We start from the raw sequence: 14,705 nt of genomic DNA, 5'->3' as shown, positions 1-14,705 counted from the left end.
CTACCCCCCCCCCCGTCTTTCCTACTTTGCCACCGATATTTTCGCATTTTTGGTGCGTGTTATACGCGCGAAAATACGGTAGGTATTTGATCAGACATCCCGTTTTGGCCGGGCAGGTCCCGTTTTTCCAGTCAGCTTCTGCCGTCCGGTCTTTTGTCCAAGTAAATAATCATGCCCCGTTTTCGCAAAGCTGCATAGTTTCAAAATTGGCGCCCAGCAAGTTTGAAAACCAAAAGTGTTCCTGCCCGTTACGAGTATATTTTACAAATATGACCCCAGATGTTTTAAAATATTTACCAAGAGAGTAAAATTTAGATTTATTCTTACCGAAGAACGCTTTGAAGTTTCTTCCAGAAGACAACTTTGAAGAGGCATTATTTCACCAGTGCACCATTTTTAAGTGGTAAATAATTGAAAAGAAACTAGAATTTCTGACCTCTTCATGTATCTTGGTCTCTGAGAGATGGGTGTAAGCCTTTAAAAAGGTGGCGACATGAGGAGTACGCTGCGCGGAGATTTCTCGCGTCGCGGAAATGGGCCTGCGTTTCCCTGGAACCACTGCTCTAGTATAATGCGCGTTTTATTGTTTTTTTTTTTTTGCATTGTGAAGTAGACGTGGACTTCAACCGGCTGTCAACACTGCGTGCAGTTTTACTTTGCGGCTGGACGATCTGTACAAGTGCGAAGCACTTTACCACCGAGTCTTGCGGTATAAAAAATTAAATCGTCGGCAAAATACAGCAACGAAGGATCCGCAACGGGACCTTCGAACTGAATGCATGTAATTGAAATGTGGGTGGGCTTGTTCCCTCGGCCTGAATGAGGGCTTAGTTCAAAACGCAAGGTTTTAAATGAGAGCAGTTCTCGCATCAAAATGTTTTCTCCCTATCTCAACCTTTTGTGTTTTGTACGCTCCCCCCGCTGTGTGTCCTGTTTTCTACCTCCAGGAATACGGTCACCCTACGTATAGGGCTTAACGTATAAGCAGATTAAGCCCGAAGTATCACGAGAAAGACTCGTGCTACGTGTACAATACTCGCAGTGACGCCTTCCGCGCCAAGAGGAGGATCAGCCGACTGCATGATGATGCACAGGGACAAATTCCGCTCTCTCTCTAGTTGTACCACCCGAGCGAAATGGACAGCATACTGCCGTTCTAGTTACGTTGGCCGTGCCCACTGTTGCGTACGGGAAGGCCGACCCGAGCCGAGCTCCGTCACCCCTGACATACGTGTGGTAGCGTGGTGTGAAGCGAGCGGCCATCCGCTGTAGCAGCCGTGAAGAAGTCCAGAAGCTGTAGGCTAACGTAACTGTTTACTTTATAGCGAGAGGTGAGCCGAAGCCAAAGAACAATGCCCCAACGGGAGAGGTTACAGTACAGGACTCGAGCAGAGTGACAGCATTGATTCACTGCTCAAACAGGAATGAAACTACAGCGCTTGGGAGGGGTCTATTTATACTCAAAGCGCTAACGGTCAAAACAAGCGTTCCCTCTAGATTGTGCACACGCCACGAATTCACAAACACACACAACACTCTTTCCAGAGTTCGTGAGCAGTCGGTAGTAGCCGCGCACGCTGAGTCCGAGAGAGGGGAAAGAGGAGGACTCCGCTAAGGACGCGGGGCCAGCGGGGCTTCCGTGTCCTTGGGGTGCGGTGAAGCCTGCCTCGTCGGCGACCGCCGAAGTTTTGAAACGCGCCGAAAGATAGGCGCCAGAGAACCAGGCTTGTGGAGACTCGAAAGCATGAGTCACCGACACGGGGGGACTCGCTTGAAAGGCGTACGTCGTGGAGGCTTCGCCGCACAGCCGAGGAGTGTTGAAACAAAGCCCAACGGCGGGCTCAATCGTAACACTACCTATTAAACCGAGCTCTTTTTTGGGAATAAGCGCGAAAACGACGACACAGAAAAGAACGCCGTTTTGTGCCCCTTGGGCGCCGTCCTGTGTTCCTTTCTACGTGTCGTCGTTTTTCGCGCTTATTCCCCAAAAGTATCACCAACTCTCCCAACTTTTAATTTTGTTAAACCGAGCTCTCCTGTTTAGGTCCCATGGTACCTGTTGGAACTTTCTATGAAGACAAGGACGAAGCAGGCGCCGAGCTCGACAGATGAATAGGCGATGAAGAAGACGACGACTGGGCGAGGCATCAAAATGGTTTTTTGGAAGACGGTTCTCTCTAAATAGTGCAAATATATCTGCTTTTCCCAGATGACGGCCTCCTCCCTTGCCTCCCTGGACGTTCTTGCAAAGTACCGATTACTCTGAACTCTAGTACCGATTATTGGCGCAAGCAGAGGAAGGGATGTGGCGCGGGAGTCCGGTTTTATGCCCCAAAATCCGTGGTTTACGGAAATCTGGGCACAGGAGGAAAAGGAGGGGGGCTGCAGATGGACGAGGCCTTTTTTATACTAACAAGAGACGATGCATCAAGTTTACGCGGCATCGACGTCTGCTCTCACCACGACGATTGGCCAGTTTCCAATATCCCCGAACCAGAAGCTTAATGAAGAAAACAAGAATCGTGCGCCGATATTTCTGCACGCACAAAGGATCCACAAGTTGACAGCATTAATTCGGCGCCCCACACGACGGTGCGCCTCATAGCCGAAGTGTTGCTTCGGGGCCAAAATTTCGAAAAAAAAAAAATGAAGCGAAGAAAGCAACCGGAAGGGCATTGAGTACCTGGTGCATCGCAGTTTTTGATTGTTTCTCTATTCCGAATTCATTTTTTTTTTCGTTTTGTTTTTTCTCAATATCACGTTCTCCTTCTCTACCGCCGGTGTATACGGTTCACCAATACTTTCAGCCTTGCGTGGATACTTGGGTAAAAAGAAAGCCGGGTGCAGCGGCCATTGCCTACATTATTTCGAGATTATACTGAATAGCAGCGCTCTTAAGACATCGTTAGTCAATTTACCGTAGTTAGCGCCCCTAGTGTCCAGCATTACTTTTCGCTCCAAACCACGCAAAGCTACACGGCTTGATTTGCAAACCGCGCCGCTTGGTAAACCTCGCGCTGGGATGAAAAAAACGGCTTCGCCGCAACACACATGGCTGTTAGCGGAAAAATACCATTGCAATGACTTTTGGAGGAGTATCGACAGAGTATATATATGGTTTAAATTATTTGCCTCGTAATTAGGAGCGTTTAATGGTACACATTGAGGACGTCAACACATTAAAAAACCGTGGTTTTTCCCTCACCCCCTTTCTTTGTGCCTTCATTGCGCAGACAGACGATACACAAGACGAGGACACCACGAGCGCTTTGTGTATCGTCTGTCTGCGCCTTAAACATGAATCAGATCCGAAAGCTCAACTTTCCGTTCTACCACTCTTTCATTACTTGGGATCGCGCGATTTTTATATGTATATAATGATGCGAACAGCTCCGCACCGTCGGTGTCGTGAGGAATCAGAAGCAATTAAGTGATCCCAATTTCGCTGCTTCGGTTGAGGCCCGGAATCAGGGGGTCTCACCAGAGCTCCCGCATCGCTTTGAACACAAACCAAACTGGTAAATAATACGTGTGTAACTTTGCTCACACCTTTCGGGCACCGGTTCAGGGCGAGAGTATTTCGCTCGAGTTTAGTTCGTTTTCTAATGACCAGAAAAATGTAACGTTTCACAACGTGGTTCACATCGTTCGAATAGGTCTGCTAACCATTTCGGCATTCCACGCTTATTCATGCCGGAATATTTCGATATGGTAACAGGCAAGGTACGGTGCCAAACAATTGGTATTGTTCCGAGTTAAAATCACAGCAAACGGGAGTTTCATTTTCTACCATACTCGCGCCGAAAATGCGCGTCAGCTTTAAAGCGCTCTGGACACCTGGCTGGGCCCGCCGGAGATGCTAGGCGGCTGATAGTTGTCGTGATAGTTTTTGCCCACATTATTGTCAGCTCCTTTCAAGACACTTCGTCTTTGTCTTAAGTGTCATTTTGACAGTGGCAGCTACCCGAACCGTTCTGCTATTTCACTAACTACGCGGCCGCCATGTTTCTTTGTACCATTTGTACCAAATTTACGGTTACTATAACTGACCAAATTTTGACAGCTTAGTATCATACTTCGAGTCGGAATCGCTATCTGAAGGTGAAAAGCGCGTTGGTGGCACGCGCTCAGCACTAACGTAAGGGGAAAGGGTATTTTTCATGTGGAATAGGGGCCCTTGAAAGGAGATTTACTGACAGAATCAAGACGTCGAGGAAAACAGTGGTGCCGCCATGTTTATCGTCGCCGTGAACAGTGAAATGGACCCTTTTCCAGTAGCAGCGCGCTGGCTGCCGGTCAGCCATTCTTGGCAGGCGCAGGCTATGTTGTCTAGCATTGCTACGTTATATTTTCTCTTTCGGCAGCTAGTGGCGGGTTCGTAAGTGTAGAGAGGCTAGAAGGCTTCCTCTATAGTAAGTTCACACGAAATTGGCTGTCCGAAGAAAGCGGCAAAAGGCTTTTGAGGCTGACTACGCTGCGACAACATACATAGCTGCGACAACTACGCCGAGCCCTGGCGGCCGCAAAGACCGGTGCTAGAAAAAGGTGAATAACTACGTCCCACATGCAGAAAGGAGGAGTTTAGCGGGTCACTCTCAGCTCAGGGCGAGAAGCGACTTCCGCCGATGTGAACAGAGAGCCACGTGTTCAGGTCATCACCATCGTCGTTTATTTACACAATATATGTACAGCGCCAGCACATGTTGCGGCATCGGAGGAAACTATTTACATGACTAGATTGCGAATATTGCGGACGAAGGGGTCCGGTCGTCGTGTAGAATAAATAACAAACACTTTTAGGACAAAGACTGGGGCAGGTCTTTTACAGGACCTGGCTGAGCTGCGAGCTGCCAAGCTGGGCCAGGTACTTGGGGTTGACCTGGCACGAGGCGTAGTGAGACCGGCACGAACCGCCGCTGCGTCCGACACGAGAAGCCTCCTTGTACGGCGCCACGGGCGAAGAGGAGGTCGGCCGGAGGCCGTCGAAGAACTGCACCACCTTGCGCCCGTACAGGCCGTACTCGCGCGGCGACGCCGACATGGCGCAGACCATGAGTGCGATGCAGTGGCCCTCGTCGTTGGAGCGGATGAACTGGAAGTAGCGGCCCATCACGCCGGAGTCCAGGGACCGCTGGGGACGAGGGTGCGCCGCCGGGACGGTGGTCGCGTTCTGCACTGGCGCGGCGCCGCCAAGATCGCCGGAAGATTCGAATGAAACTCCGGAGTCCTTGCCGTGGCCGACGCGGATGCCGCCCTTGATGAAGCCGGTGGCGTACTTGGGGCCGGTCAAGATTGAGCCGGGCTTGCTGAGCGAGTTGAGGAAGGCCATCTTGGAATGGATCAGGTCCGGGACGACGATCTTGGGCATGATGATCTGGGGCACGACCACCTTCGGGACCACGACGCTGGGGACGACCACCTTGGGGAACGGGGGCAGCGTGGGGAGGCGAATCGCGGGCTTGGTCACTCCTGGCAGCCATTCCACCTTAACCTGCGAAGAGGGTTGAGAACGACGTTGAGAAAAAGCAATGCTCAAAGATTGTGAACTAAAAACGGAGCGCAGAACATATCTTATACACAATGCAGAGAGAAATGGGCCAGCCAGCACACCAAAAAGAAGTTCACGGGGATTAAGTTTACGGCCCCTAAGAATTATGCCGCGGGAGAGGAACAAATACAGCGCAAAAGGGTCAACAGCATACTGACACTACGAGAAGCTTGCTTCCTGGCTAGGCGGTAACTTTATACTGAGAACGAACAAACCTCTCATGTGCACTGCTGCAAATTTTCAAATACGAGAAACTCGGCAGTTCAATTGAAGCTTAGCTGAGAGCAAAGCAAAAAAGCAAGGACTGGAGGTAAAATGGAGAGACTTACGTCGTTGTCGATCTCGACCGGGTTGGGAGCGGCGGTGACGGCCACGGCCCTCTCCAGGCCCGTCCAATCGTGTCCCTCCCGAGCAGGCGCGGCGGGCTGTTCGTAGCGGTCGAGCTGCGAGTCGTAGGCCAGCGTGGCCCGGAAGGAGCGGTTGCCGGTGATCATGGCGAGCGCTTTGGTGGCCAGGGACAGCTTGTAGGCGACCAGGCTCTGGGCGGCGTCCTTGGCCAGGTTGCCGGCCCAGATGAAGGGCGCGAACATGAGGCCCAGCTTGGCCTCGGAACCCGGCGGAGTCGTGCAGAGCAGCATGGCGGCGAGGACGACGAACATGGCGCAGACCAGCTTCATGGTGACGGGAGATGAGCAGGTACTGGAGCTGGCGATGAGACGAAGACGAGGTGATCTCCGTGGTCCGCGCAGCTGCTTATAAAGGCCCTGCTGGTCGCCTATTGGCTGGCTTGGACAGTGGGGACAGGGGAAAGGGTGACCACCTTCTCAAGCTAAGTTTCTCTTTACTCTATGCATCCTCACTCTCTGCACCGGATCACGCCACCTTCTTTTACCCGGCGGCAAAAGCAGGTGTCATGCCCGGCTTATCACTCCCTCACCAGGAACAACCAATCACGGCTCCCCTTCCCTCCCTCTCTTAGTCGTGCTGCCTGAACGAAGCCTGAACTGACCTTCATCCCTCGGGGAAAAGGAGGGAAGGGGAATGACGTTGCTCCCCGGCCTGTGAGGGGGAGGGAGCCGGACGTTTTGCGCACGCACGGACCCAGTTTGAACCGGTTATGCCAAGGACCATCGAAAAGCTGCATGTTCGAAATTAAAACACGTGTTTCATTAGTGAACCACAACCAACAAGGATAATTAAACTCACTGGGAATTAAGAAATGCGTCTCTGAGGATTCATAAGGCACGCAGAAGTATCGCAGGGTCTTCCAATGCAATCTGATCTAAACAAACACGAAGTGAATATTATTAGCGCTAGTAACGTTTTGCCGAAACAATGCGTGTGGTTTTATTTGTGCTTTCGTTTTAAGCATGGCGGTAAAAAGAATGTGCCCTTATACGTAACACCACTTGCGGGCGTCAACGCGTGGGGGCAAGTGGGTTGACTACGACCAGGAAGAAAAACACGTGGACCTTTGTTCATCCTTTTTGTCAGCTCGTATACACGGGCACCATTAAAATTGTGTACACAACGAAAAAAAGAAACGTAAACGCATATTAGCCTGATGTTTCCGGTGACTCGTAACCATTTTTTTTTCGGGGTTACAAGGACAATTGGTTATGGCATAATGATGGTGCGCGCAAGCCTGACTCCTGTGAACATCGCAGCTGTTGGGTTAAATTTTGTAGGGGTTCGAACAGTTTACCGAACGCTGTTTTATCGAACGCCGTTTTATCGTATTTTGTATTTATTCGACGATATACTCAACTATTAAAAAGGTAATGTTTCGGTGCCTAACCCTGTTTATTTATTTCTATCGACTGTAAGCGTCACAGGCAAGATGCAGCAGGTGTCGTTTCAGGCAAACATGTGCTTTTTCTTTATTGAGACAATACTGCAGGCCAGGATTAGGCCCAAGCAGGAGTGGGAAAGTGGTTACATATTATGTCAGCCAAAAGTAATTATACAATCTCTAAGAAGCATGGACAAAAATGACAGACAGAATATTACTACACACGAAAAAGCTGCTCAATTAGTTTTATTCGGTTACAAGGGTTATTTAAAAGCTGTTCTTGATTACCATAACCTTAACTAGCGCCGCATACGTGCCTTTGTCTGTCCAGCTTGTCGGCGATCGGTGACGTGGCAGTAATATTGCAAAATAATGAACAGACAAAGCAAAAATTACGCCATGTGCAACTATTAGCGTGGCATAACTGTTTACGGCGCTGCCTCACCAGTGCTACAGACTATAAATGCGGCCTTTCTAATCCCATCGCTTATTGGGGAAAATTGGGAGCGAATTAAGAAATTTGTGTTAAAAAAAAAAAAAAAACACGGTGGCCTCCTTCTTGCGACCCCTTCAAAATAACGACGGCGTTCTCGTTGAGGACGCTGAATTTTATGAAAACGTGACTGGGGGAAATAGCAGCAGGTGGTTAGAAGAAGACGCTTGTATAAGCAGCAACGACACAACAAAAAAGCGCACCGGCCATTCGATCACAACGCCAACCGTTGAAGCTCCAAGACAAAGAAACAATGGTGTTTATATGTATATAACTAAGCTACAGCAAATGCAAAGTTATTGAGGTGGGCGCACAACGTAACAAAAAAAAAAGACTTCTGGGGTGGTGGGGCGGTTGCTCTTATACTAAAAAAACAAGGGGACATTTTTACGTTTGGCAGTTATATTAACAATACCGGCTTGGAGTGGGCAGGCGTGATCGGCGGTTTCATCATCCCTCATTACGACGGGATTAGTGTCCGCGCACCGACGCAAGGAGGGATGCACAGTGGTCCTGAAAATAAGTGAAGAAGAGGCTAAGAAGTTGGTATCGGATAAAAACCAACAAGGATTTGAGGTTGCACACAACGTAATAGTATTTGTGTCACAGCTATGGCTTTGTCCTAAAATGCGCCGAGACTGAACAGAGGAAGCAGTGCTATGCAGAAATTAAGCGCGGGGAATTCGAATAAAAGGCATAGAGGGGAAAAGACGTGCAGTCGCATTCAGAGCAACTTGCCCGTAGAAAGGGTTGCGCTTTACTTCGGTTTGTAGCAAAAGACGTTTATATTAAACGTTGAACGGTACGCAAGTACCCCAAGCGTAAGAAATCCTCCCCGCTGTGCTTTTTATAGCACAAGTGGCCGCCTAGTTGACCATAGAGCATTACCCCGAGTAATGAAGACAAAGTGGCCTTCCCTCAACGTGTTTTTCTTTTCCTTTTTGAGCGCGATCGATCACCCTCGAAACCTCCGGGCTTGAAAGGGGCCTGGGTTACCACATTGTGCATTTTGTTCATATTCATATTGAGGGAATTGAATGTGAATGTTACCAGGATTAACATTAATCACCGTAAAAGGTATGACATTGGATGCGACGTGTGGATGGACCAACAACAGCCATAACGTGCTTCAATTCAGAATGTAACCGGAGTAGTGAGTGCGTTTTATTGTTTAGATGTTGCATAAAGAATTCGGTTTCATGCACGTTAGAAACTAGGAATACGTCAGTAATTTTTATTGCACGGGAATAAAGGAGGGTGTTTTAAGGCTGAAGGCGCAGCGATACATGTTCTACTGAACGCCAAACATCTCAGTAGAAAAAATTCAATCGTTGCAATGCAGCAGGCGAGTTCAAATTTATTGCACGGTGTTTCGTTTGGTTAGCCAAAAATATTTGCGGTGTCAATATGGCCTTTGGGGTCAAGTATCGCCGTCAAGCCAACGGCCATTTTTTTGCTGCCGCACATTTTTGTCGGGAGGGAAGACGTCAGCGGTGATTCACCTACCACCTACCAACCCAGACAGCTGTGAACAATTAGGAACGTTCTTGAAGGCCAAATTGTGTCCCCCCTTCCCCCATCCTTCTACTCTTGAGGTTGAGAAGAAACAACCACAAAGTAAAAAAAAGTATTTCGGGTGTCCTCCCTTTGTTCGCTTATCACCAGTATCAGGAGGGTTCTGCCTTGGAACCGATTGTGGGGCGCGGCCTGCAGTGGAAGCCAGTCTGCGGGAAGTTTCGGAGGGCACGTCGTTTCAGTTTTGAAGGGACGATAACCCCTGTGTCTTTGTTCACTAGTCGGAAGGCCCTGAGGATACGTTAAAAGTCCTGGAAATAGCAATTATCGGTGGTCATACGGATACCACGTGTAGCTGGTGGGCTTCTTCACAGCTTTCGTTCTTGTCACCTGCACACAGCAAAGAAAAGGAATAAATAAAGAAAAACCAAAAAGGGGTGTGGGGAGGCAGCTGAGGTTGTGTTTTTTTCCCCTTGCAGACGATTTTCCCCTTGCAGGCGCGCCGGAAATGGAGATAACCAAAGTAGGCAGGAGTTTGCTATTTCTAGGAAACAGTACGTCTTCTTTCGTGACCTTTCCATGCGCGACCCGTCGGTGGGGAGATATGAATCGCAGGAATTTTGATGATACACCAACGCTAAATGAACAACACACTCGTTGTAGCGATTGCATACACGCGTGCGAATACTACGCGCCCCAAATGTAGGCGTCTTGATTTATTAATGAAGGGTTCAGTAGTAACCATTTGGCCCATAATCTGCAGTGAGAGGCCAAGAATTTCCGTAAACGAAAAAAAAAAAAACGGAAATACCGAGCAAACCTTCGGCCCTTGACACTTTTTTTGAGCTGCCTTTTTTCCCCAAGAAACCTCGAAGAAATGCGATTTAATGGAGAACCATTTGATCGAACCTCTGTTTATCAAACCAGCAAAAGTGCACCCTTGGTCAAAATTTTCTAGGCGGATCCTAAGCCTTCTGGACAGCAAATAACTCAAAGAATAAGCTTTACCTTTAAATGTGACAACAAAATTTCATTAAAGTGAGAAAGAACGTTTTCTCAACCTTTCCTGCATAAAAAGTTTCAGCCTCACTCGGGCCGTAAGCTTGTACATTGGATTTTTTGCGGCCTGCGCGTTTCCTGTTTGGCATAGAAAAGTTTGACAAGGATTTAACGTTTGATCGAAATTGTAATTGCTAGAAGAGACAGCTAAATCTGTATGCTCCGGTCTACTAATTTTTTATTCTTTTAGTCATCTTGCAAAGGCTTCCTATTAGGGGTCCGGACAGTTTATGGAACACCGTTTTATCGAACGCCGTTTTATCGACGGGCATTTTATCGAAGCCGTTTGTGTTATTGATAATCTCAGCAGAGCGTTTTGTATGTAACTGCACTTCCAAAGTTTCGCTTGCCTTTTAAATTTTCCAATTGTAACCGCGGTGATAAATTTAAGACCTTACAGCGAGATAAAATAAGTAAGAGAAATTAAGGTCAGGTGAAATATGAAACATGAAAATTATAAGTAGGCCAATTAACATGCAAGTTGCAATAACCAAAATGCGAAAATATCAGATCTGCTCGAAGAAACGCATGTTTTAGAAGGCGAAGAATTGAGGGAATGCAGAGTTGCTTTTTAGTCTCAGAAATAAGCACGAAAGAAATAAGCACGCAACAAGTTTTTTTTATAAAAATTCCCCGCATTTCCCCGAGGGGAAGAATGTGAAAGTGCGAATGCACGAGTTGAATTTGCGCGGTTCGGTAATGTTCGCGAAAGAGAGATCACACACACACACACAAGTACAAAGAAAGAAAGATGCATTTATTCACAGACACCTATTTGTGTTGTCGTTGTACTTGATTGCTAGAGCGGATCTCAGCTTTGAAATTTCGTGTCAGTACTCCTTTAAGCGGGTGCATTAGCCCTTCTCACGCCCGATTCCTGGCCAATCCCCCACGTGGGTATGTGCCATGTCAGCAGGAACAACAACAAGAATGAGCCATGGGGACGCTGCCAGGCAGCGCGCGCACATCTGCCCCCGTTGCTAGGGAAGACGAGGAGCGCGCGCACCCGCAGCTGTTGCTATGCGGACTACGGCGGCTGACGCTTCAGGCTCGCTTAAGAAGTGCATTCGCACTTAAAAGGCCTTGGTATACCGTCTTCGATTAGAAATCTTCAATGAAACTAAACGTCCGTACATGAAAGTTCTTCCGAGAAGCTGTTCACCTCCCAACCAACGAAACGTTACAAATGAATCTCAACGCAGATATGGAACACAAAAAAACCCGTCATATTTGCGCGGAGCCTAGGGTCAGCAAGTTATCAATCGCTGTTTTATCGTACTGCGGTTCACCGAAGGACATTTCATCAAAATCGTTTCATCAAACGCGCTTCTCCGAAGCCTGTTTATTTTTTTTTTTTCACAATGCAACAGTTCTTTTTTAAAAAAATAATTTCTGTGTATTTTCTTTATGTTTCTCTGCCAACAAAACTTCCCTCCCCAAATTTTGTTATTCTTTTAATTGCGCGGCTGCAACTGTTATGAAGAATCTTCGTCTCGGTCGAGCTCCCCTTTTGCCGGTGTAGCACATCACGGCACTCAACTTACCCCTTTAATTCTTCTACTCCCGGTTTATTTCCTCACAATTACCGTTAGTGAACAGTTCAGCGAGAAAATAGACAAGTACTAGAAAAGACACAACACAAGACCGCTTTTCTTTACTTTGTTTATTTTCTAGTCCCTGTCTTTTCCGCCCTGAATGTACATAATGGAACAATACCTAGGCCTCTCAATCACGTTACTGTTAATGAAGCTTGAAAAATTTCGTGTTCTTCCTTTCCCAACTAAAAAAAGGGAAGAAATAAAGACCGGGAGACTACCCGCTCCAACAACGCTGTGGAATGTTTAACGCCAATATAAAATAAACAAACAGGGCTAAAAGTTACTACTCATTTTCGAAGAAAATCCTATTTGCATGGTAAAAAACAAAATTAAAGTGGGCTCACCAACCCACATCTCTCCTCAAACCTCAGCCATGGTTGAGAATTTGGGCAGATATCACCAAGAGCTTTTACAAGAAGCGATAAAGGCCCTCGTTTTTCTTTCTCTTGCAATTACTGCTGATTCATTTGTCAACCACGTTCTACGCGCGTACGTCACTCGTTAACGCTTCTGCACCCAGAGTGAATAAAGCCAGCTCGAAAGCTTTCGCTTTTTTTATCGGCCCTAGCGATTACCCTAGTTGCTAGGGGTTACCAATACTTGTACTACCATTTTCAACAGCTTCTTTACGAGGTGGAGGGAAGTCAGTTGTTAGTCACAAAGTGAGTCACCATAACCCATCCAATTTGACCCGCCTTTATCTCACGCTCTCCTTCCGTCTCACTCTGTACCTACGAATATGGCGTGGTTTGTACTCCCACGGGATCCGGACAGTTTATCGAACGCCGTTTTATCGAACGCCGTTTTTTCGAAGCCCTTTTATCGAAGCCGTTTTATCGAAAGTGTTTTTCCCGGCATTGTTGTGTAACAAAACTTGCAGTACATTTTTAGTTTTCTCTTCGCTATGTAATTTGCAAATCTTTCCACCGCGAGTCTATGTAACTGAATTTGTAGTCTTTTATTTCCTTCCTTTGTGATGCGCGAAATTTGTCTCCACAAATTTTGTTCTGTTCATTGCGCTGGTAATACTATACCATAAGGAATCCTCCTGTATCTCTATTTCACCCTCTGATCCGAAGCATATCACGGCATTGTGGCGTATGGACTAGGATGCCTCGATATCCTTCGTACTTTTTTGTACACGCCGCTTTTGTATCTAATCTAATTTAATTATTTCGCCGCGTATGTTCTACATAATTAAGGCACTTCTTGGTGCTTGTGAGTCCAATGTCAGAAACCTAACTGGAAAGCTAGCAAAAGTCTCTCCCGATTTCTGCATTCCTAATTATTAATGGGCACTGAGTTCAGTTGCTAAGAGGTTTCCAAGCCTTGTCCTACTGCTCTCGAAGGCTTGGTCAGAAGTGACATAAAACGTTAGTTACAAAATTAGTCACCATACTACAGATTGGTTCGTTTTCATCTCTCCCCCCCCCTCACCCCCCCCCCCCCCCCGTTACACCCCAGCATGTATGAGGTTTTTAGCCGGAACTCTTTTACCTATTTATCAACATAAAAAACACCAAGATAAAAGTAGTAAATATTAAAAGTAAAGAAATCGTGGAGGTATACTCAATACAGCGCCGTCGACCGATTACCTGGAAAGCAAAATGCGAAATTGAAAAAAAAAAAAGGGAACGAGCAAACAAAATTTGATATGCCCTGTGCGATTAGCTGAACAATGCACACACAAAAAAATACGCTGTCTGGTCTGGCGTGTTCCTCCAAGGCCACCAAAGAACCTCAAGGCTGGTGAATTGTAGGAGCGGCGTGAGAGTGTTGACGCATAAGTAGGGAATTTGATTAAGGAAAAGCGGAAATTGTGATTGGATGGGCGATCGTCCAGTTGTCCTAGGTTGCCCATGACGTACGACGACATGTCATGTCCATGGTCCATGGTTGTCCATGGTTGTCCAGTTGTCCATGACGTACGACGACATGTCATACGTGACGAGTTCACCTATGGCGAGTTGGCTGTGACGGGTTCACTTGTGATGAGCTCTGCTAGACTACACCACCTCTGTTGGGGCTTCACTTTCACTGTCGAAACCCCCCTCCCTGTTCCATTCATATAGCCCTAGTCTTTCCCAAGTTCTGGGCACAATATTTCTCCAGATGCAAACAATGTGACCACATGGTCCAAGCGGGGGTCACCAGCAAACCCAAGTGACTGGAAAAATTGGGGGAGGACAAGACTATGGATCACGTAACGATGAACCATGGCGCAAAGGATATACTTGGCAACACTAGTCTAAATACACCGATCTAAGGAATACTGCGCACGGGGTTAGGGTTGCTTCTATAGTGGCAGATTTTGTAATATAAACAAGGGGGACATAGATGCTTAAGGGAAATCAATGAAGACACAAAAAAATTAAAAGAAGTGCTAAAGAAACAAACGTAATCGAAACCACGTGAAAGAGCGTCAACAGTATAGGCAGGTTTTTGAATGTAATGCGCGGCAGAGACAATGTAGAATTAAGCTATCTGCAGATTAGGTTAGTGCGATAGCCAGTTAAACAAAATATACTCCACAAATTGCAACGAAAACAATTACAACGAGAACCGCAAAACCACACTTTCGATAAAACGATAAAACTAACCTAATCTGCAGATATCTTAATTCTACATTGTCTCTGTCGTTCATTACATACCCATATATGTTGACGCGTCTTTCCCGTGTTTTCAATCACCTTTGTATCA

General features: G+C 47.1%; 1 protein-coding gene across 1 annotated transcript; it reads right to left on the bottom strand.

Moving 5' to 3' along the window:
• Positions 1–4,668: 4,668 nt before the first annotated feature.
• Positions 4,669–6,292, bottom strand: LOC144139458 (uncharacterized). The gene is made up of 2 exons (XM_077671794.1): positions 5,878–6,292; positions 4,669–5,491 (listed from the first exon to the last, which is right to left on the bottom strand). Exons 1-2 carry the CDS (start codon positions 6,223–6,225, stop codon positions 4,823–4,825), a joined length of 1,017 nt encoding a protein of 338 aa, XP_077527920.1. The 5' UTR covers positions 6,226–6,292; the 3' UTR covers positions 4,669–4,822.
• Positions 6,293–14,705: the final 8,413 nt, after the last annotated feature.

This window comes from Haemaphysalis longicornis, unplaced genomic scaffold (assembly GCF_048455015.1).
Source record: "Haemaphysalis longicornis isolate Haplotype H1 unplaced genomic scaffold, Haemaphysalis longicornis Haplotype H1 scaffold_5, whole genome shotgun sequence".
Classification (NCBI taxonomy): Eukaryota; Metazoa; Arthropoda; class Arachnida; order Ixodida; family Ixodidae; genus Haemaphysalis; species Haemaphysalis longicornis.
This window is presented reverse-complemented; position numbering and strand designations above follow the sequence as displayed.

Excerpts from the sequence above, each read along its gene's own strand:
- LOC144139458 (XM_077671794.1), bottom strand. The coding sequence starts at position 6,225 with ATGAAGCTGGTCTGCGCCATGTTCGTCGTCCTCGCCGCCATGCTGCTC. Across the intron at positions 5,492-5,877 it reads CGGTCGAGATCGACAACGAC|GTTAAGGTGGAATGGCTGCC; the intron begins GTAAGTCTCTCC and ends CCCTCTTCGCAG.